We start from the raw sequence: 24,826 nt of genomic DNA on the forward strand, positions 1-24,826 counted from the left end.
TGTTTTTTGCACTGTGAATTAGCAGCAGTCGTCTCAGTTGAGTAAAGACCATGCAGAGGAGGACTCCTCTGAGTACATAACACAACATGATTCTCCAAGCTGTCCAGGCTCCGAAGCACAGTTGGCTTTGATAATGGGATTTCAAATCACAGTTGGCTTTGAGCAGAAACATTTACTTTAGAGAGATTTTTTGTTTGCGTGTCAAAGCCCCATCCATTCCAATGGCTCTGAATTATAGTGGAGATCATGCTGTTCCAGCATGAAATGGTGCCTGCAACAGAAAGATCAGATTTCATGAATTTTGGTCTTTCATCCTTATGAAAGAAATGTGTGCACCGTCCCAAAATGTTATGAACGGCCGTTTAAAGTGTGTGTAGAAAGCATATTGTACTCCACAATATTTGAGAAAATTACATTCAATTGTTGAAACAAATTTCACTGGAGACAATTTGCTGAATAATGAGAAATCACTAAATTAATACAACGTCACCATTTTAAAGGTTCCCTAGACTTGAATCTCCTATTGAGACATCTAAATTGAGATATATCATGCACATAGAAACCATTGAACATTCAAAAATAACTAAGCTAGCTCTTATTTATCATTTAAAATGATGGCACTCATGCTGCCTCAGGCCTTCACACTTTAATTGGACTGGTGCCACGGCTGCAGAGGGGCTAGAGATCAATGGATTGCACGGCCGGTGGAGCGTCCGTGACCCATACAGTCAGTCTCTCAGTGAGCGTCTGCCTCTTGCTGCCTGTCTCACTCTCTTGCCCCGGGCTACATAGTCTCTGTGTATACAGGCACGCCAATCAAACAAGCCTTATCACAGTCTGAGTCAGTGTGGGTCCTCACTTAAACGGTCTTAATTGTACCATGATTACATTTGGTAAACTGTCTTTACAAAAGTGGTGTGGGTGACAAAATTTAATCAAGTTTCTAAGACGGTAATTATATCAGACCATGTTTTCGTGAACTCAATGAGACCACAAATTTACAAGCGTTTTCATGATGAGATCTTTAAAAAGTAACTATGAAGATTTTAGCATTTTTAATTTTGCCAAATGGCAATAGGTAAACAGAGGACACCTGCCAATGTTTTCGGTATGTTGTTTTCTTCATCCTAAACCATAAAGGGATAGTTCACCCAAAAATGAAAATGTGATGTTTATCTGCTTATCCCCAGTACATCCAAGATATAGGTAACTTTGTTTCTTCAGTAGAACACAAATGAAGATTTGTTACTCCAATGTGTCGTCACGAGCTGCAGGGTTTAACATGGATTTGTATGTGAGTGTTTTTTTTACTCTCATAGTTCTCATACTCTTATGTGTTACCATTCACATGCATTATACGACTGACAGACGGCAATGAATGGACTTAAAGATCTTCATTTCTGTTCTACTGAAGAAACAAAGTCACCTATATCTTGAATGCCCTGGGCAGTAAGCAGACAAACAAAACAAAAAAATCAAATTTTCATTTTTGGGTGAACTGTCCCTTTAAAGAACATGTGGAAAGTCCAGATTAGAGAACTTTTGCAAACCATTTTTTTCTTTTTAACTAATGATATGATTTGTACTCATTACTACATTCATTTAAACAAATCTGAGCCCCATATTATCCTTAACCCCTAAACACGCAAATGTTTAATATCACAGACTTATGCTATGTCTATTTTGAAGTGCTTTTCACCTTTGAAGAGTTTTTTAACTCTATTTGAGTAAGAGATAGTAATTCATATCTACAGGGCTCTGCATAGGAAGTAGCCGGGTCCCTTTTGAACCTTTGGGTTTGCTTTAATGTGGGTCAGCTTGGAGGTGTAGTCCAGAGGTGTGGGGTGATATTACAGACTGCGAGAGAGAGTGTTTGCTCTCTGCTTATTATGGAGAGGAGCCAGTCTTCTCCGAGACCGTGGGGAGAAGATGGCAGCACTGATAGCAGCCACATGGGTTCCATCAGACTAATTGAAGCAGGCTGCTCTGCACCAAAACTGAGCCCTGAAGGACGTGACAAAACCAATTGATTTAAAGGCAATAGAAACAGTACTCAAAAAATGACATTTTTACCAACAGCCCTTAATACGAAGCAGGGTTGTTTACGGCCGAGTAGGTGTCTCCCGAATATGTATTTTACTTTTACTGATTAGAGAGAAGTTTGGGCTTACATGCTGCAGGGTTTCAGAAACAGAGCTGCACTTCAAAAACACAAGAGTGATGAAGGCATTCTTTCCAGTGCAGGAACCCAAGTATGATATTACAATAATCTGAGTGATTCTGCGCTTATGTCAGATCCATTTGGAGCACTAAAAGATGTTGACAGAGACAAGGATGAACCAAGGAAACTTCACATACAGCATGGAAAAATTTTAAAGATGCATGTAACATGATCAGAGATATGACAACAAAATAAAGGTCAGTTTTAAAAGGATTTGGCATAAAAGAGTATGAGTGCACATCATGAGGTCCTGAATAAATAGCAGAAGTAAGTGCAAGCTATACAATTTCTTTTGACAACAATTCATCATCACTAACAATAGCAGAGCAAATTGGTCGCCAATATATCAAGATATCTACGACGCAGTGCTTATAAAGAAAGTCAAGCTGAAAAGGAATGTACTTATTATTTTTTGAAATAATTTACACACACCAGCAAAATCATAAACTACAGTCAAAATATACTTCCAAAAATGAGGAAGCTACAATTTAAACAAAAAAGTAGCACTGCAGTCATGGGGGAAAAAAAGCTAAACTTTTTTAAACTTTTAATTGTCTTATCCACAGAATTTTGGCCAGGAAATTAGCAAAATATAAGCAAATGCACTACTTTAAAAGCCATTGCTCTCTGCAGAAAAACATCAAAGGAAAGAATTACATTTTTGGCAGAATATGGGAAGTTGTGTATGAAGAAACACAAGTTGCATCTTGATGCTCAAGAGCAGTGTCCTCGAAAATCGGCTGAGAAATGTAATAGTAAATGAATCTCTCTAACACAGAGAAGCATGGAGGTGTCATTTTGTGGGGTGCCTTTTTAGCTGCTGGTGTTGGTGAGCTACTTTACTGTGAAAAGTAATTTAATGCTTTGGAGTAACAGAATGGCTTGCTTCCCACAATTGAAAAGTTGTTAAAGCGTAATGATCAGATGTTAGACAATGCTCCTGCCCAAAATACAAAGAGAACAAGTCCTTCAGGCTCATGTTTTAGCCTGGTCAGAGGCCAGATTTGAACCGTATAATGAATATTTGGTCTTACATTAAACTCAAACAAACCGGGAGACATTTTTCAAATACTCTTGAACTGTTTGAAGCCATTAACATTGAGTGAAACAACAATGACTTCCTCCTGTAAAAGCTGTCTGCAAGTGCGGGAAGGCTATTCCGTGCCAAGCTACTTTATCTACAGTATTTGTGCAATTCTTGCTAATTTCCTGACCATTGATTTGTGATTAAAATGGTTAAGACCATTAAAAGACCACTACATCATTTGCCATTTTGTCCCATGGTTTTGGCAAGAAGTGCGTAAAAATGGAGGGAAAGTTGGTGCTAGTTATACTTTTTAGTTGGACATTCGTCTGTTTTCTTGTGGTTTTTTTAATCTTACTATTTTTTCAGAAGGTTCAGAGCATTCAAAAGTAACATTTCCATAATGTTTGCAAAACACTTTCGCATAACAAAATGAAAATGTTGTAAAACATAAAAAAGAGAACATTCAAAAGTAACCTTTTAAAACTTAAAAATATTAAGTTACGTTCATAACTTATAAATGTTAGCTAAATGTAGGCTCTAGAACGTGTTTTTGTTAGCTACCACCAATAAAACTGAAAGTCTTAAATTGAACATCTGCAATCTACTAAATTATTATATTGTGTAAAATCATTGTAATATAAATTCTAATATAGATTGCTAAAAAAAAAAAAAAAAGACTCATCCTGCTCATTCATCTGCGTGGGGGTGGAATCAGTGAATCATTTATTTATTGTTTGAACCGGGTAATTTAAATTAACCATCAAATGAAACAACATTATCATATCGAATAGTCATATCGTCACTTTACGTCAGTTTACTTTGAGTTTCTAGTTGCTACTCCCTATAACATTAGAAGCAAAGAGTCTTTCAAAAGTTCTCTCTCATTCAGAGCAGATTAACCTAGGTTTTAGATACAGATATGCCAGGTTAAACAGTCAGTGGCCACAACAAGCGGTTGACGTAGAATATCTATTTCTAATTGTATGTCATTACACTAAACTGGACATCCCTGTGTGTGATGAGGCAGGGAGAGGCATGGTTCACATGTCCGTTCTGCACATTGTTCAGAGCCATTGTCCCCGGGATTGTCTGGCTCCAGACCTCAGAAACCCTAATTACATGTCTGCAAAAACCACATACAATACTAGACCAACAAGGCAGCTTATCACTTGAGACTCTCCATGCACAATTTTCATCACCATTGTTTTGCTTGTGTCAGAAGTGAAGGGAAACTTATTGTGTGCTTATATACTGTAACAAATAAAGCAAGGAAACAATGAAATGCACATAGCCAGATAAGTGTTCTATGGTTTGTGCACAGAGCCATGGTTTCGCTGGCCAAATGCAAAACATGTACACAAAAAGTTCAGTGTAAAATGAGAACAAGATTCTTCTTCAGCGACAACAGAAAAATGCGTATGTCCGGGGTTTATATCTGTGATAATTAATACAAATATTTTTAAAGATCACTGGCTAATGATAGACGAAACAGTAGGCCCACATACAATCAATAACTCGCTTCTGCTTATCTGGTGTTTCTTCAAAGGCTCCACCAAAAGAACATTAAGGCCATTTGAGTCAGTAATAGGACATGACATACAGAGAAAAACATACAACCAGGGTCAAATATGGTGCTTGTTAAGATAACGAATGCCCCATGTGAACACTATGCTGTACAGCTCTTACATACCCACTCAGATGAAACCGAAGCCAAATAACAGACGTTTGCACTAAACTGTATTTTATGCTGAATATTGCCCAAGTTTTCACTGTCCGCAAACATTCCTTTGCTTTCTACATGGCAAAGACCCACATTCTCTTACCAAATAGACGCCAGTGAAGTTGAAGCAATACAAATGTACTGTCATAAAAATGTTATATTATGGTGCTAAATATTTATAATAGTTTTAATCACTTTAATGATGCTTACTTTATCAATTTAGTCCATCACATTCTGTCTTTAGGCTACAGCGTTGTGAAAGATCATGTTTCTACTAAAAGACAGTCTAGCACCCCATAGTTAGCACTGAGAAGATGTGCAGTTTACTGGCCTGGATTAAAATAAAACAAGCTACTAAAAATCAACAGGGAAGCTTGGGCTCTTTTTAAACTGTGCCTCATATAAATAATGCAGAACTTGGTGATTCTTACTAAACTGGATTATAATTACATTATTGGTTTATGTAGCCTCTCGAAGTATCCCAAAGGGAAGTTCTTTGGCAAAGACTTGCTTTAATATGTCTTGAAATTGTTACCAGCTGACTTGGCTACAGGAAATGCGTCTCTCTTAAAAACCTCAAAGCAAATAATACAAGTAGCATGCAATATTCATAACCCTGTATGGTTTTATTGCTGTCCATCCAATGGCGACATGTAGACATCTTGCCTCTCGGTATTTCATTACATGTATTTTTGTTTAATACTTTGCACAAAGTCTGTGATATCATTTAGTCTCATCAATCTGTCGTCTCCCGAGGCTTAGTTTTATCCATGCTACTATGAAAGCATCTCTTGACCTCCTAACCCTCCTGAGACTATCATCAGAGCCTTGTGGAGCCAGATCAAACCCATAATAGCCCTGTGTTCTTTTTTCTCTCTTTCTCTGCATGAGACAGGACACAATGTCTTCAGGCAGTGGTGTAAAGTACACCCTGCCAGCAAACTTAGATCTTAAATATCACACTAAGAAGGTATTTCACCTTCTCAGCTTAAACAAGCAGATTAAAAAAAATTGTAGAACTTGTTTACAACTACGCAGAATTAGTCAAACAGCCAGATCTGTTCGCCACATGAGACATACATTTTTGCATTACATTATGCCTGGCTTTGGGCTGTGGGGGAGATTTCATTTATTTCCTTTTTCAGACAGGCACAGAAAGACAAAGTATGTTTAGATGGTGACATCATGCTTGCTGAAGCATTCAAAGGGCCCAGTGGAGAGAGTCTGACCTGCCTGTCTGGTGTCTACCTGGTCTCCATCTTTATCCTTCAGGACTTCTATCTGTGGTAATAACAAGCTCTGAAGGTTTATATTTCCCCCAAAATACAGAATACCCATGAGAAGAAATATTCTACATGTAACCTGCAATGGAAGTGTGAAAATGTTGGCTAATTTGACAGGAATCTGATTATAACTTGGGACACATATTGTATTTAATACAGTTAATTGTGAGTAAGGCTATACATAATATATTAAATACAAATGATAAAATAATGTAAACACACGTATTATTTAACATTATATTGAAAAACATTTGTGTCATTTGGCCGAATTAGATATTCTTTCATTGTTTTTCTTACATGATGGTTGAACGGACAAGGCCTTACATTTTCCCCCCAGTTTCTGTTAATCCAAGTTGTTGTGCTAAATTGTAACGCAAGTTAAAGCACATGTAATTCCATTTGTGTTCCATCACCTTAAACTGTGTGTCTTAAATTCCAAGGTAACTAGTAAATAGAGTAGTAATTCACCCTATCGAATTGTGAATGTAATTAAGAGAAAAGTAAACAGCCCTGGGCAGGCAATAACACGAAGTGGAGTTGATTCAAGAAAACCCTCCGAAAGTACTTAGTGAAATTAGACCAGAACTGATAACATCTACTTACCAAACTTAATTAGTTAAGGCACTCAGATGTTTCAAAGCATTCCAGGCTGTCTATGGTAAGGCTGTCCCATCCTAGATTTTTGTTCTTGGCACATGCAATGCTTCTCAACTGCGTTTTTATCACTGCTATTTGTCATACCAAGACATGCAGTCTAATACAATGGGTAATATTTTAAAACAGCCAGCGATGTAAAAAAAATGCAGCTGTCTTTGATCTAAAAAAGGAAAAAGAACCCACAGAGAATCTAAGAAACAAGTTCAGAGAGAAGACACGTGATTAAGATACACGTTATGTCAAAAACAACTAACTGCGCTTTTCTTTGACATCGCAGATGACACGCAAAACACGAAGGCAGAGGGGGAGCAGGCACACTGGTGTGAACTGAGAAGTCTGTGTTTTCTCAATGCGGCCCCCACTCCAAACCATACTGATGTAAAGGAAAGTCATGCAGTGGTGACTTTCGGCCGTCAGCATCGGGGAGTCCAGCTCCCTTGTCTACTTAAGCCTCTTGATATGAGTGTGAAAGCTGTTGTTAATAAAAGTTTCAAAGGGAGAGATGAAAAGGAGGAGAAATTGAGCAGCCTGGGCAGCATTATTCCCGCTCTGTATGGTGGCTGCCCTGGCGGAGGTGTTCCGCCGACCGCAGAGGTCGCCGGAGATGTCGCCACCGTCGCCCAAGGGCAGGGGCGAAATCACTCGCCTCTCACAGGCTTCAAAGAGCCGGGCAATTACACTCAAGTAGCCAAATGAATAGATGTCTCAGCTTGCCAGCAGTTTCTTCAGAAAAACAGAGGAGGCCTTTGAGAGGGAGAGGAGGGGAGAGCCACACCTTATGAGTAATGTGTAACAACTCGTTTGATAATTGCAGGGGGAAAAAGCTGCCCGTCTTCTATACCGAAAAAAGCAGCCCGCGCCAGCCGCTGGCTCTGATCGCAGACAGAAAAACCGGAGAGAAAAAGGCAGAGTGGCAGTCCTCCATATGAGCAATGTTGTTTAGAGAAGGCATCCATTGTGAATGCTACTCTCGAGCAGTGGCACATACGAAGTCAGCTTCCCATTGAGTGGGCTGAAAAGGGCCTTTGATTGGAAATTGCTCTGGCAGGAGAGCACACCTGCAGAGAGCACTCTATAGAGCCTTTTGGAGGGCCCAGCAGCTGCCAGAGCTGTAAGTCTGGGCACCTAGTGGGCCGAAGAATAGAAGCTGTGGAGTCTTTCAATGCAAAGCCACTTAGTAACAGAAGGCATGTGCCAAGCTTGCAAAGGCAGAATGAAAAGTGCCCTTCGGAGTTGACTAAATATCAGGGGGGCACTTCTTCGAAACTCCCCCAGCCCCCTCTTGCACTTCTATTTGTGAGAACAATAACAGACCTGAGAGCCCAAAACCACAGAAATATACCAACAATCGCCAAGGAGAGGGGCGAGGAACTCAGCCGGAGTGTGGAAGCCATCAATTACACAGAGCAAAAGTTAAAAACCCAGCGGGACCAACGCATTAGAATGCAGAGATATGCAGGCCTGCAGGCAATGGACAGCTCTACTGTGCTGTGGTCGAGGCCCCCGAAATGTACTGTGTAGATGAATATGGACCATGACTGAGAACATTCGACCACAAGTCTCAGTTTTATGCAAGGTTCCATCTTTCATTGTTTGGAACGCTGTCTTTTGGAGGTTTGTATAATGTGGAAATGTTCTTAAAGGGACAGTGCATCCAAACAACACAAATTCTGTCATCATTTACCCACCCTCATGTAGTTCTACACCGGTGTGTGAAGATATTTTAAGAAATTTTGTCCATACAATAAAAGTCAGTGGGGTTATTTTGGACCTAAATGATTTTCATATGCACAAAAACATATTTTGAAGAACGATAGTCCTATGGGCTTGAGGGTGAGTAAAGGATGACAGAATATCCATTTTGGGTGAACTATCTTTTTAAAGCTACAAAAACACGATTTGTTGAATGCAACTGGACTAAATTTTTAACAAACATGTCCCCCATAAAATAAGGTTTAACAAGACTTCCACTGTATACCACTTTGGATAATCTCATCTGAAAGACTTCAAGGGATCAAAAGCAGTTGACTGTTCGGGCACTGAGGTCCCGGATCCCCTCGCGTTCTTTCGGCTGAATCCCTCTGAAGGCGCCGCCTGACACATAGAGAGCCATGTGCAGGAATCACACAAAGCATTGTCAATTGAAGTATCTCCCAGCAGCTAATTTATGATGCCCTCAAAGCAATTTTCACAGTTAGAAAAGTGCAATTGTATTTTCCAGCTCATTAAACCCAAGCACAACAAAGCTTTCATCCTCCCGCAACCCCCTCCCTCTCTTTCCACCCCTCCAACCCACAGTCTGCATTTCAAAAGAGGCAACATGAAAACACAAGCCTCCGCTAAGTGTAAAATAAACATTTTGCTCTCATTTCTATGTTTTTATGGTCACCACCAGGAATCTCTCTGTATGTATGGTACGGATGAGAGCACGGCTGCTTGAAGTGTTCATAAATGTGGCGCAGCTCAGATTCAGTGAGAATTTAAGGCTTGTTTATTCAGAGGGCCTCTCTGCTCTCCTCCCTCCTCTTTGTTCTGGGTTTCATGGGAGGACTTGGAAATTGTAATCTCAGGACAATCAGGCTGACTTATTTGTTCAGGCCCTGTCTCACTCGTAATCGCAGTAAACCCTTTAAATCATGTGAGTACCTGTTAAAGAGCCTCACTGTGAGGTGCTTGCATTCCCCAGCCTCTGAAATCTCCCTGCTTGAAACACTCTCTCAGTCTCAAGTGCTTAATAAGTGTTAGCAGGTAAATCAATCTCATGTTTAAAAGCACTCTTGATGGATGGACCTTTGATTGGAGGACTTGATCTGGCTTGAAAACATTGTAGTTTCTAGGTTTCTTTGCGAGTAAACTGAGGAATGATGCTATGACTATGACTTCTTTTCTTGACAGCTTCTAATTGTAAACAAGCAGCCTAATATGTTCCTTAAAGTATCAAGAATTGCAATTAGCAGTTTTTCTAATGACAAATAGGGCTTTAAATACTGACATACAGACAAATGATTTAGGAGTGGTTGACTAGTAAGGTTTTCATAAGAGCAGTCCCCTTTTAATTGAATACTACATTTTTGCTTATAGTGAAGTGTGCTCTGAGCAACATTTAAGTGTTGGATTTCTGTCAGACCTCAATCAAACTTAGGCTGAAGACCCAAAAATATAATTCACACTTTTGTGAAAACCTGACTCACTGCTTCATACAGAGAGCCATTGCACAGAGTGAGAGTGGATGGTGCATTCAAATGTGTGGTCACATTCTTGGTTCCTCACTAAACCACAAAATGGCCACAATTAGTTTCTCATCCCAATAGTCAAAACCATGTGACCACGCTCATTGTCCTTTGCTTTCCCTCAAAAATCTCGGCTCGAATCCACAGCTAGAGTCCAGAAAAATTGCCTCAATTGTCCACTGTCATCTTTGTGGTGCACCTTAAGCGTCATTTGCTTTTTAGTGTTATGGATATTACATTTCCACTGGAGTAGTAAAAAAGAGAAAAGGAGAAAGTGACTGCAAATGCCAGTAAATGAAAAAATATGCTTAGTCTGTCAGGGTATGCAATTAAATTTGATAAACTTGAACATTTCGGCAATTCCCTCACAGCATGCTTTGTAAATGATCCTGACATGAAAATGACACTGCAAAACCACATCTCATTTTCTCAAAATCGACTTGCAATATCCTCTCATTAAAGGCATAGTTCATCCAACAATGACAATTCTGTCAACGTTTACTTACCTTCATGAGAATGTCGGGTTCCAAACATCATTGGACCCCATTGTATTAAAAAAGAAAAGAAAGGAACAATATTAAAGTCATACAGAAGTGTAAATAACACGAGGGAGAGTAAATTGTGACTATAATTTTAGGTAAAGAAAAAAAAACTTTTAAGCAATATTTGTGTTTATAAATCCCCGAATGTACATTTTAGTGGCATATAGTGGTGAGATTGTAAATTGCAAGTGTCTAACGCTCACCCCTCCCTTTTGAAGCACATAGAAAAGCTACGGTGGCCGACACATGACAAAAATGTCTCTGAGACAGCAGATTGCAGCTAGCACTCTGTAGAAAAGTTTGTCCGCTTAGGGCTGTCGAAACATGACGCCGCAAAATGGCAATTTCACTGTTAGGGGACCTGCGGTGATAGAAATGGCTTATTCTAAGATAATAAAAACATAACAGTATGTAAGGTCTTTATACACCACTGAAAACATAGTTATCCTTTATTATATTGCATTTCTGTCAATAGATCCTAATAAATACCACAAACTACACCTTTAATAAAAATGTGTACGTTTGATTAACAGTTTTTTAATATACAAAATCTAATTGTCTCATAAAAGCATACATTTTTACAACAAAAAAGAAATATTTTTTATAAATGAAATAACCCCTATTAAATGAAAACCAAATGAATGGCGCAACACATGGTATGTGTTCACTTCCATTTCTCACTACCTAATTGTTTAATTTCCTTTTTTTTCTTCTTCTTTGTGCTTTGTAGCTATTAACATTTGCCAGATAACAAACAATAAACCAGCTACATGATGTCCCTGGAAGGATGAGATACATTAAGTTATGTTGCTTTAAATGATGTTATGATCGAGTTTCAGAATAGGGTAGGCAAATGGGTTATTTTCTAAATACAATATACCACTGTGCATATTCCTGATATGCACATCTTTATTTGCACACCATGAACTTACCATTTTTAATCATGCAAAATAATGTGTATCAATTTGTATATAAATGTCTGGGCAGACAGGCTGCATTAATAGGTTCATGGCTCTGTGGTGGGTTCAGTCTCTCAGCTGGGATGCTCAGCAGTTCATGGGCGACTTACCCTTATAATTGTTGGAAAACATGAGTGCGACAGTTGAGCTAAAGCAGGCAAGATTTTTCTGTGGGGAAGTCAAATGGCTTTAGGATTGGGGCCATGATGTTAGCCTAAACTGATTGGGTCAGGTCAAGCTCTTGTTAAGTCAAATAAAAGGTCAAGATACTTTCTACTTATCCGTGTCACCCGAGGCCTCTGTTTTAAGTGCCCCCTCTGGGCAGAGTAAAAAATCTTAAGGAAACCCTATGCGCATGGACATAAACACAAGCCCAACTTGCCAAAGTAGTTTCCCTTTCGGGGTAGTTAAGCATTTATGAGGCCTGACCTCAACCAGTTTCACTCGTAACAACCTATTGGGTTCTTGTTCAAAAAGACGTCAAGAGAGCTCTGGTCAGAATATGAAGAAATACTACTAAAGACATAACTCGACCCTAGCCCTTTTCTATACCCCATATCTTAAGAAACAACCAGCTTTCACTCTTTTTGGGGGGCCCTTAACATGCTCAAAAAATCTTTAAAATATGCACACATGGGAATCTTAAACAAGCCTACATATTAACAGACGACAATCTCTATTTTAAAAGAATATTAATTCTTGCGTATCGCAAAAAGATCTATAAGCACCTTTTTTTAGGTTAGGTTTGTAAGAAAGCATCACCTCTCAAGATAATTTGAATGCAACATGCAAACTTACAATGATAAACTTTTTTTTAATGCTTCAGTGAATAGAAACAGTAATAGAAAAGCGACAAAAAAACAATTATAAAAATTAAACTGTAACAGACACTTCAGAAACCCTGAATATAGCGATATAGTTTTTGTTAGCATTTACATAACACTTTTTGGAGGCCTGGGATTCAATTGCTGCTCATGTTTGCTGCCATTGATACAGCAATAACCATTATCCAAGAGGTAATTCTCCCCAGACTTGGCAAAGTCACGATTGTGAGATGTAAATGATAGTTTTAATTTTCCCTCAGTGGGATACAGCCGCTGTGCTCTGCCTACTTCTGTCACATCAACACTTCATCTTGGCCACCATTTCACAGAGGGCTATAACTGTGTCCCATTGTGCTTCTGACAAGGGTTTAAGGTTCCAATTGTCTCTGTAAAACCCAGGAACAATGCTCAGATGTAATCCTGTTGGAGCTTGATGCCACTTGCTGGATTTTTCATGCAAGCGGTCAGTTAATGGACATCATGCGCTTTGTAGCAACAACTTTATCTGAGGTTGACTTTTCAAAGTGCTCTTTAGAATTTAAGCAAATGGATACTCTAAAACTTGATTTCCACTGTTGTGATTGCCCTGGCAACACAACAAGAGTTATTTAAATGCATACTAATTTTAGACTAACAGTTTCTAACATTTTTAAAGCGGTACAATTAGTGTAGTTGCTCATACTTGTTTGCATTTCAGCCTCTAGTTGACTTAAGTCTTTGAATTATTGCACTGAATCGGCCAACTTTCAGTCACACTGTGAAAATGTCCATCCTACTCCATTGCGACCTTGAAGGACAGATCTGCTTTCAAGGTCTGTAATGACTTCTGACATAGTTTACTTGCCTCCACGCTGTGACAGAAATGTCTTCTGGAGTCAAAGGCGGAAATCTCTGAAACAGGGCACCACTTTGGAAGCCTAAAGCCAAACATTGTGAGATTATACTTCAAGGGGGATTTTTTTTCTTCATAAAGGTATATGTATAAAAATGCAAAAGATAATAGGAACGATATATAATATTCTGAACATTTTCCTGCATAATTATGGGGATTTGACAGGATTAAATCTTTGCAAGCAATAACCTACGTACCACTAAATGATATAGACGTACAAAATGGAAAAATAAAATTATAATTATCTAAACTTAAATCTTGGGTGAGAACCTTATATGCACAATAGGCTGAAGAGTAGCCAAATTTAAGGAGAGCCATGGAGAGAGACTGCACCCCACTAAGGCACCGCTTGATACAGAGAGGAAAACACTCAAAAATTGGACTACTGTAATGTGCGTATGTAAATTGATCTTGACAAGCCAAAGTATTATCCACAGAACAAGATCTGATTAAAAAAACAAAAACCTTGAAGCCAAAAGTTCAAGTTCTGTGCCTTGGAGTATTCAAAAACACTGATCTCATTTAAAATGGTTACTTGCGCCCTTTGAAACCTCTGCAAAGATTTTCTTTGATCGTCTAAATGCCTATGATTATCATAACATGATGCCAATACAATCTGTACGGATATGCCTCAAGATTTAATGTTTATAGACGGCCCATTTTAGCGGTAACTACAGAAAAGCGTAGACTTGGTTATGAAGATGGAAATCTGTGAAGATGACAGTCTGAGATTTTATATGCTTAGAAGTATAGCTTTCTCAAAGGTTTTCATGGTCTAAAGAGAAATGAGGCACAGATCAGAAAGACACTAACATGCTAGGATGAGATCACAAAATAGAGCTGTAAAACCACAGAGATGAGATAGTTCTTTGACCTTAAACTTCATAAAGGGCATATATGTGTGTGTGTGTGTGTGTGTGTGTGTGTGTGTGTGTGTGTGTGTGTGTGTGTGTGTGTGTGTGTGTGTGTGTGTGTGTGTGTGTGTGTGTGTGTGTGTGTGTGTGTGTGTGTGTGTGTGTGTGTGTGTGTGTGTGTGTGTGTGTGTGTGTGTGTGTGTCAGGAGGGGGTTGTCCTCTCTGTACTGGCATAACCACATATATGTGATTGGCTCAATGTACAGCATGTCAGCATGGCTGGAGAGGGTATGAAAAAGTCTTGAACGATTAATGTCAGTTTGGCCAAGATGATGGTAATGTAACTTCAACTTTAACTATACTTCACACATCTGTGTATTAATGCTATTGAATCATAGAAGATATTGGCATGAATCTGAATTATTAATCTAACTGGAATTAAAAAGGCATTTAATATCTTCTAAAAAAGGCATTTAATGTAAATCTGGAGTATTTATTTATTTAACTGTACTTTTTTCTGTTTTTGAACACTTACGTTTCGAACACAAACAAAAATGTATCACTTTATAACTGACACAACATTTCCCAACAATTTTCCCTTTGAGAAGATGCATTTTCCAACCACAAGAGTCTCTCAGCAATCAGCATAGAATTTTGCTTGGCTTTATTTTTTTAAACATGAGAATCAAAGCTAAGGATGCATGAGAAATCTATGTAACCCCCCTTGGACATAGGCAAACATTCCATCAAGAATCAGATCTTTGCAAAACTTTGAACTCATGCACAGAGGACTAACATAAACAGTATTGTACTGCTTAAGAGCAATTGTTCCATTGGCAGAGCAATAGTCAAGTCATGAGGGATTCCCAAAGAATAACATTGTGTGTTTACATTTCAAGCAATTATACTAACCTCAAGAAGAGTAACAGGAAAAATTAATTATTCAATAAAAAAGGTTGAGAGTCAAGGGAGACTGGAGGAAAGTTACACATGACATTAAATTCCCCTGAGATGAAATAACGTCCTAGGATGACGGCAAAGGAAATTATTTAATAGCTATATAGAAGCAAAAGGCAACAGTGATGACTTCAGATAGAAATCTTAATGTGGTCTTTTAACAGATCAACTTTGACACTGCTGTAAGAATATGAAAATCCTGGTTTGTTAACAAAAATGAGGACATTGTGGCTCACTGTACCGGTTTTTGGCTTTTTTTTATGTCTGGCTTAATACCATAATAATCAATCATTCATTCATTTTATATTCTCTCTCTCTCTCTCTCTCTCTCTCTCTCTCTCTCTCTCTCTCTCTCTCTCTCTCTCTATATATATATATATATATATATATATATATATACACACATCTAAAAGCAAATATATAATGTCTCACACAATGCTACATCAATGGATATTTAATTTATCCTTTATGGCAACTCCAATATTTCTGAATTAATAAGGTAGATGGTAAGCTAAAGGCTCAAACAAAAAGTATTGGAATGCTTTAATCAGGGGAATAATTGTAATACCGTTACTATATTGTTGTTTAAAAAATTGTATAGGCGAATAATAATCTTATACTATTTTCTATACACATATAAATATGAATGTTGTTTGGGCTCTTTCACATCTTAACCCTGTCAGCTTCTGCCATTTGGGGGTAATGAGTAGCACATAGACACACTACTTACAGTATTTTGCTTTGTAATAAATCAGAGAACCACTTCCTTCGTAAATGTTTCAATATGTGCAATGGTTTTGAAGAACACTTGGAGTGGTATTCTCATGGGAGGAGGTTACATGGGCCTAGCAATTACATTCACCAAAGATTTCGCTGAAATACCGCCTTACCGAGAGCAGGCACTGTGGATCAGGAGAAAAATCAGCTAACTTTTTTTTTTTTTTGAAAGACAGAGCAAGTCCACTACACGCCCCTTTGAAAAAGGTAGCAAATGCTAGGTATGCATTTGCCATTATTCTTAACAAATTGTTAATCAAATATTAGCCCAATAAATTGCACAAGCAACTCTTAATTTTAACATATTAATCATATAATGATCAGTAAACCACAGTTTTGACCGATTAATATAGGCCCTCGTATAAATTGCTCATCTAATAACAGCTGAGGTGCTAGGTATTTTTCGAGATGAGCACACAAAATAGTAAGTTTCTAATATCATTTATAGCTAAATGTTTAAATAGCCTACGTCCTGGAAGAAATATGGTTCCTCGAGTCTTGAAACTGATCAAATAAATGTCATGATCCACAAAGGTCGCAGGCTATACTTGGATAGTAATAAAACCAAACATTGTATAGCCTATAATACACTTTTTTTATAAACGTATTTTTATAGGGATTTTAAAACTAAAATGCTAAAAAAAAATGAATATTTGCCTATAGGCGATTTACAGGAGTCGCTAAATTTAATTTAAGCTAGTTAATTTAACTTGTTGGCACAAAGGTCTAAATCCGTTTTTAATGGGAAGAAACTTTACTGGGCTAATGGCTTATACTACCTTATTTTCCATTTAATTCTTTCGCAGAAATCTCCTAAGTAAACATGCTCTGATAATAAAAAATGATCAAGTCTAACCCTTCTAAAGGGAGACATAGTAAGGCAACAGTTAACAGAGTGGCGCGCGCTGTCTGTGGGAACTGATTGCCCTCTGGCTATTGCCTTGACATTAAACTCTTCGAGGACAATTGGTTAAGTGGAGTTAACTGTTGCATATTCTCCCTGAGGTAGCTTCCTTTTTGATCTTGCCGAGACTGGCGCCTTCCAAAACAGGGCTTGTCTGCGTTATGAAATGCTTTGACTTACGGTGAGGGGTTGCCAGTTGCGCCTCAATGGAGGCTTTCTGCAGTCTTAAAGGGCCAAGACAAGCTTTAAATTGCTGTAATGCAGCGTGACAAAATCATCGTCAGTTCAGTCACATCATTTTGTCCTGCCATTTTGTCTTTACGGAAAAAAGTTGAGAGCTGTTTTTCCCTCTCCTAAACAGTTCTGTGTTTGACGTAGCCTACAACAGACCTGGTGCGATTTAAAAAAAAAAAAAAAATTGTTTTGTTTCCTAAATGTAATACCAGGCTACCACAATTGTATATTATATATATATATATATATATATATATATATATATATATATATATATATATATATATATATATATATATATATATATATATATATATATATATATATAAAACACCCGCCTTAGTTCAAGATTCTATACTATATAGGCTATGTGCGACAGAAATATTTTCTCCACTATCCAGGATTTTTATAAAGAAAATCTACCAGAAATTGTGGACGAAGAGGCCAAGGAAGTGGTTTGTTTCGCTGTATGTTTTCAATAAGAGTTCAGTTAATGAGTACGGAGGCCCGCTATACAGACATCCCCTCTGGTTAATTGCAACAAAACTTCTCAAATGGCTCCTTGCCTCCAAGACTGGAGCCCCCAGAGCAATCAATAAACCACCTCGGCAAGACAAGTATGATTAACCATGCAACATTTCTTTCAAAATCATTGTGACGTCTCAAAGAAACTTATTTGACCAATCAGGACGAGCACGCGGAAAGTCATGTGGGTAAAATGTCACGCCGATTGGAGGGCGGCAGGGAAAAAAGAGAACTTTTGGAAGTTTATAGCTGCGAGTGCGCTCTGCTAGGAGAGCGAGGCGGGCGTCGCAAAAGCGCGACGGCAGAGGGAAAGGCACTGGTGGACGAGTAGAATTCAGGACGACTCATATATTCTTATTGTATGGCCCCTCTATCATCCATGATGAATTCTTTTCAAGGGCCACTCTCCCAAGAAGGAAAACTACAGGAACGCAAAAGTGCGGACAAAGAGGAGGCTCAACCCAACGATAAAGCGACTGTCAAAGGATGTAAAAGCAAGGCGCTTAGTCTTCCGTTCAGTGTGGAATCTTTAATTTCAGACAGAACAAGCACACGGACTTTATACACGTCATCTGAATCTGGTATTATATCTCCGACATCCGGTGCAGATGAGCGGCTGAGGCTCTCGCCCATGGCTCTTTACGCAGACAGAAAGATCCCAGTGGAGAGTGTCTCCAACCTATCCGACTGCAAGAGAGGAGATATGGAAGAACTAAATGACAAGGGGCAGTCCGGCTGGTTTCAGACACCCTCGTACACTTCTCCGCCAAGTGAGTGGCTCAGTGATGAGGCATGATAGGCTACTTAATGTTTTTATCTATTAAAACATTCATGTTTTAATAGATAGGCTGTATGTAAATATAATAAAACTCATTTAGATTTTTGTACGAAAATAAAACGAATGTGATGTGTGTTGAGGATTTTGATGTCATCCAAAAGTTTAATATAGTAATTGACTAGTAGGCTACCTGAAAGTTGCTATTCCTTTTTAAGACAAATTTGTGTATGTATTTGAATGAAAATGGGCAATATTTGTATACTATCTGAATGTAAACATTTAATAGGCCGTTAGATGCTGTAACTCAATTTCCCATTCTGATAATGCTGAAAATAAACTTGTAGCATGGAAAAAAATCATTATCAAGTGCCTATAGGCTATACAGTATAATTATTCTCAATTTGATGTGTTTTATGTTTTGTTGTTTGCTCGCAGGGCACTCAAGTCCACCCCCATGTACCCTCAGAAAGCATAAGAACAACCGAAAACCGCGGACTCCGTTCACCACCTCGCAGCTGCTCGCTTTGGAGAGAAAATTTCGTCAAAAACAGTATCTTTCTATTGCAGAGAGAGCGGAATTTTCCAATTCACTCAACCTCACAGAGACACAAGTTAAAATCTGGTTTCAAAACAGACGGGCGAAGGCAAAAAGACTTCAGGAGGCCGAACTAGAAAAACTGAAACTTGCAACCAAGCCATTATTACCTGCGTTCGCCTTTCCGTTCCCACTTGGAACACATGTTGGTTCTCCACCCCTCTATGGACCGTCCAGTTCTTTTCCGAGACCTGCGTTACCAGTACCGGGACTTTTCGGTGGGCCAGTGACCTACGGAATGTACTATTTGTCTTAACCGACTGAAGAGCGTCCTTCAATTCACCGTCTATATAGGCGCTGCTGCGGTTCTGCCAGTCAAAAGACGAGTGAATTAGCAAGTTTTTTTTTTTTAAGAACTACAGCAAATATACCAATTTAAAATAAATTATTCTTGTGATCTATACAGTTTATGTAAGAGTCCCCAAATTGGCTTTAAAAGTGCAATGAATCTTCCCCTGAATACAAAAGACTTGATCTTAGAAGCATGTATAACATAATGTGCATGATTGTCTTGGTCTGAGAGAAAACTATTTCCAAGAGATTATTTCTACCGAGGGCACCGCCGATGTGGCAAGTACCACTTGTTGATCAGCATCACTTGTTGATGATGCGTGATGCGCAAGAAAACACCTAGTGCTCGGAAGTCTGCGCCAGTTCCAACAAAGCTCTTAGATGAAAGAAATGCCCTTATAATTATTACCAAGATTTTTTCCTAACTTAAAGAGCTTGTTGCGATTGACAGCAGAAACTTATAGTAAAAAAACCGCAACTGTTTTATTAAATTGCAACTTTCCATTAGCCTGCTGCCAAATTCGGCCTAAATGGATAGTCATTGTGAGCCCTTTAAAAAAACATGTATTTTCAAACCAAATATTTTGTAGCATATTACAAAGATTGTACCCAGATAGTTACAATTTGCGAAATGTAGGCCTACTGCCAATAGGTCCGGTATACTTCTTTTTTCACCATTAATTTGACAAGCTACCCGGTTTTATGTTCACATATGATGCTTGTTATTCTTTTGGTCTTTATTGAAGAGAAACTAGATGCAGAGAAACAGCATCTTCCATTTTACCATAATTTTACTTAAATTTCCTACCACACGTTTTTACATGCCGTTGGATACAGAGGATTTTGGCCTTTTATTGATTTTTCGCCTGTTTAGCCATAATCCCTTCAGTAGACTACATGTATGCTAGTTTGCTAGGTTGTAAGATTAATGTCTAGATTTTTATTATTGTAAATACACGTATATATTACAGATTTTGCATTGCCCTTTTGAAAAAGTACAAATAGAATTGCTGATATTTATACAGTGTTTACATTTATCTTCTGTAAATTATTGTATATTTTATATGTATATACAAATTAGAAAAATAATCTTTTGCATTAAAAAATAAATCTTGAGAGACGGATGTGTACAATGTCATTATTTAAAATACAAAATTTACCCAATCCTCCATTTTTCCTCTTTTCATCTCTTACGTTTCTCATGAACCTAAATAAAAAGCGCTAGCCTACTGAGATTTGTTAAAGCTGTAAAACTGCGCATCGTTCCACATATTAATTTGTTTAACGATGGACGATTAGGCTGCATATATTTTCATTTAAAAACAGCGCTAAATTGGCAGCACGACCATTTCCAAGAGACACGAATATGCTCAGGTATAAAATAAAAATATACGAAAAGAAAAAAAGCGGAATAAAACAATATTTTTTAAATAAAATGGTCAAGCATTTGGCTATATCTCTCGCCTGCAAAATTAAAAAATTAAGGATCCTTAGGTACATTTCAGACACAAGTCCTTCAGATAACCGTTTTATTAATGCATCTCGAGTTTATAATAGGACTTGTGCGAGTTCCACACATTTAAGTCTGTAGCATTAAGCGAGAGCAAATCAATACGCCATTCGTTTTAAAGCATCTTTAGATCTCGAAACACATAGTCAACACTTATTGGAATACATAAAATATGTATTTAAAGAAATCAATAGGCTATGCGAAAATATATTCTGCTTGACATGTGACCACATACATTTTAGATCTGATTAATAATATCAAAGACAGAAGACACCTTTTGAAATATTGCTTTTACAAGTTTTATTACAAATATACAGCTCCCGACAAATGAATGCAATTGATTGCATTGAATAAAAGCTTTGGCCTACTTTTTCCTCCTTCCTCTGAAGCCTCTGACTGAGCCTTGACCGAAGCAAATGGATGATGGAACTCTGGAGGAAAGATAATAAATCAACAATCTCAATCTTAATTGTAAAGAAGCTTAATCAAGTATTTATATGAAACCATATCCACCCACTTGTATGAATATTGTGGCTTTATACTAGCTGCATGCATTGGTCCGGTTTCTGCAGTCTTTAAGTTTTTTGGATCTGGAGTCAGAGAAAAGTCCATAGACTCAACGCTCTCTTGTTGTACAAATGCTGTTTCAGAAACCTCCATTTGTGCATCCTTCTTTTGCGGGGTCTTTTTTTCTCGTATTCTGTCGATTTGCATAATTATGATAATAAAAAGAAATACATTCAACAACAAAAAATTACACATACATATAAAAACATTTATGGTATGAATTATCTTTTTGGGTGAAATACTGATGTGACTGGATAGGAGTGCAAAAGTAAAATAACTATATTCTAAAATTGTACACAATTTACATTCTGTATTCATTTCAAACCTTCCACTCTTCTTTGATTTGTCAAATCTGAAGTCTGCTGGATAGCTATGTGTTCTGATAAGATGATCTTTTCTTTCTTTGCTTGTTTTGAATTTCAGTCCACATCCATCTACCAAGCACTCATACTGAAAAGCAACAAAAAAAAAACATTTTAATAAAATGTAACAAAGCTGAATGGTAGCCTATTTGTTGGTTAGTGTGACAGGGCAGAGTGTGTATAAAGTGGAGGAAAAGTGTAATAATATTTACTTTTATAAATGGTATTTCTTGTCCCTTTAAAATCAGCTTCAATGTTTCAAGCCACTGAAACACGCACTGAATCTAATGTAACTTGCTGTTGAAACCAATAGGTGGCAGCATTATACATTTTAATTAATGGTTACTAATCATTACAATATCGATGAATATCAATCCTTTAAATAATTTGTATAAAGTATTTCTAGGAAGAGAGTAATATAAAATCATCAAATGTATTTCTTGTTAGTATATGCACTTCAAAAAATGATTTTTTTTTTATCTGGTAGGTAGGCCTATACTCAAATAATTCATGCAAGATTGCCTGCAATGCGACTGCAATTCTCATCGACTTCATCAAAATGTTACATAAAACTATATCTAGCATGCATATATGTATACAGTCTGAAACATGTTTTGAAAGATGAGACAATAGCACTTCATACAACATCTGGTGGTACTAAATGATATTACCATGCATTGTTTCTCCGCCATGACCTGGAAGAGCGAGTCATGCCACTCCAAGATGTGTATCTCAAGCAGTCGATTTGATGGAAATGAGCGCTTGCAGTTGGAGCATACATTTCGATGCAATGAATTGTAGTGGTGTTCGTACCCTTCCAATGTGTCAAATAACTGCTTGCATCCAGCTATGTGACATCTGAACTCAGAGATACTGGGAAGAGATTTGAGATATTAGTGATACATTAGTATCAAGGCAAGAGGATGTTGCTCAAAATGTCTCCTCACTCCAAGCGACATCTTCAGTTGTAAGCACCTCATGAGATCCAATGACATCACTTAGGGCCAGTTGTTCAAAAAGTTTAATCTGAATCAGATTTATCTGGATTTGGAAATGCCATGTTTTGCTAGCAGGATCAGGTAATCCATCTTACTTTTGTGCTGGTTTTCCAAAGCAAAATTGGATTGGATCACACTTTTTGAGATTACTAGTGCTCTACGGAATGCTTAAAGGGACATGATGATGCAAAAAATATGAGATGAGATGGGGGGGGGGGGGGGGTGCTTTTACGTTCTTTCACCTGAGAAACTTTGCATTCCCTCACAAATAACTTTTCACTGGATCATCTCTTATGATTGTGCCAATGTAGTTTACAAACAGTGATTTAAAGAAAATAAAAAAAAACACTTTAATATAATATTTTTAGTTTGACAGCTGTTCAGTGATTATTTTATTTTACTTTTTTACTTTACTGTAGGCTACCAAAAGGCTTGATAGTTAGCCTAATAATGTATACTTCTAATTTATTACTTTGACAATTAAAATAATCAAGAGCAAAGTAAAAAAAACATGAGTGTGTGTGTATTACAAATGTTGTATATTTTGCCAATTTTTTAAGTTTTATACATTTTTTGGTTCCTGAAAACCCTTCTGCTGGGATCAGTATAACCCTGATATTTATGGATCAAAGGTATCCCAATCTTACTAAAAAAGTTTTGAACAATGCAAGCTAATGATTTGATCCAGATCAAAACCAAGATTAAATTTTGTGATATAATCTGATTTCAGAATCCTTTTTTTCTTTTCTTTTGAACAAGTCATTTTCAAGATTTGATCCAATCCGATCAGATTACTAAACAACATTAACAACAATACTAATAACTACACTGACAATAGGCCTATTAATAGTAATTTAGCATTTCACATAATGACAGCGACAGAGAATCACATCCATCTGACCATAATTAATATCCAAGAACATTTTTTATGAGCTGAACAACTATTCATAGCCATGATAATTATTTTATTAATTACCATCTTATTTAACAGATTTAACAAGGAATAGTAAGAGCTCAAGAAGATCTAACGTTACCAATTATTATGAATAATAAATTGTTTAGTCATTATTTGACTTACGTTGTAGGTTGTTCGTCATAAACATTTGACGTTACAACATCTTGTAGGTACATGTGCCGGTGTATGTCGCCATCCTGTTAAAGAAACATTAATTATATCGGGATAACTTACTGGTAAACATATCAACTTTGTCACTCTTACATTAAGCAACATATTGAGAGAGAGAAAATATGCAATTGTTGATATATTGGCAGCGGAGTGGAACTTTTATTAAATGTATATCAATCGAACAAACTATTAACCTCAAAAAATTCATCTTCTACAGCAATGCGAACTCGTTGAGGTCTAAATCCAAAAGGTGAAACAGTATTTTCCCCCCTTCCTTCTTCTTGTTGTACACCAAGACACGCATATTTTCTATTTTCAATAACCGGTATCTTATCTGCAAGAAATGTTGGTGTTACAGAGCCCAACAGTTCAATTAGTTCGGGTTGCAGCATAATGTCAACATACTCCGTGTGCGAACCGTGCGAACTAACCCACCAATGCGATTCCGTGTCATCGCCCTTTCAAAATAAAAGCCACTTGACGTCACGAAGAGTACGATTTGTATTTCGATGCAAACAAGTGTAATCTATCTCTATCTTTGTTTTTTGTTTTATTTGTTTTTTACGCGTTTTAGTTATTATGGCCCCAAAAACTACTTTAGCTCATTTAATAAAAAAAAAAGGCAAGGGCCGTGCATGAAATCAGACAATTTAATAGTTTGACGTCTGATATTCCGTAAGGTAGGCTATTAATAAAAATAAGATCTAAAATCCTCCATATGTCTGATAGTCAGTATAATACTTATAAATGATTAATGTAAAGCTAAGCAGAAAAAGAAGCAAAGAGCAAAACCTGCACCTGCAGAAAATAACCACAAGATGCCAGTAGAGTCATTTCTGTTCTGCTGTTCATCTGTCAGTTTCCAAGGTCGCTGGGATGCTGGACGCTTTCATCGTTATATTGGATACAATATTACTGACAAAAAAATAATAATTTAAAATGATATGTTATTTTTCTTATAGCACATGTTATAGTCTAGTTTTTAAATGGTCT

At 37.4% G+C, this 24,826-nt stretch overlaps 2 protein-coding genes across 3 annotated transcripts; one reads left to right on the forward strand and one right to left on the reverse strand.

Moving 5' to 3' along the window:
• Nucleotides 1-24,276, reverse strand: znf511 (zinc finger protein 511). 2 transcript variants are annotated; one of them, XM_067420715.1, is made up of 7 exons: nucleotides 24,028-24,276; nucleotides 23,786-23,859; nucleotides 22,381-22,582; nucleotides 21,673-21,797; nucleotides 21,298-21,480; nucleotides 21,149-21,211; nucleotides 1-271 (listed from the first exon to the last, which is right to left on the reverse strand). In XM_067420715.1, exons 1-7 carry the CDS (start codon nucleotides 24,223-24,225, stop codon nucleotides 202-204), a joined length of 915 nt encoding a protein of 304 aa, XP_067276816.1. In that variant the 5' UTR covers nucleotides 24,226-24,276; the 3' UTR covers nucleotides 1-201. The 2 variants fall into 2 exon arrangements, with proteins under 2 accessions (XP_067276816.1, XP_067276818.1); XM_067420717.1 differs by lacking the exon at nucleotides 1-271 and having other exon boundaries at nucleotides 21,066-21,211.
• On the forward strand, nucleotides 17,802-20,938 carry msx3 (muscle segment homeobox 3). Its single transcript, XM_067420718.1, has 2 exons — nucleotides 17,802-18,376; nucleotides 18,820-20,938. The coding sequence occupies exons 1-2, from the start codon at nucleotides 17,968-17,970 to the stop codon at nucleotides 19,233-19,235; spliced, it is 825 nt and encodes a 274-aa protein (XP_067276819.1). The 5' UTR covers nucleotides 17,802-17,967; the 3' UTR covers nucleotides 19,236-20,938.
• Nucleotides 24,277-24,826: the final 550 nt, after the last annotated feature.

The sequence above is a fragment of the Pseudorasbora parva genome, chromosome 17 (genome assembly GCF_024679245.1).
Source record: "Pseudorasbora parva isolate DD20220531a chromosome 17, ASM2467924v1, whole genome shotgun sequence".
Lineage (NCBI taxonomy): Eukaryota > Metazoa > Chordata > Actinopteri > Cypriniformes > Gobionidae > Pseudorasbora > Pseudorasbora parva.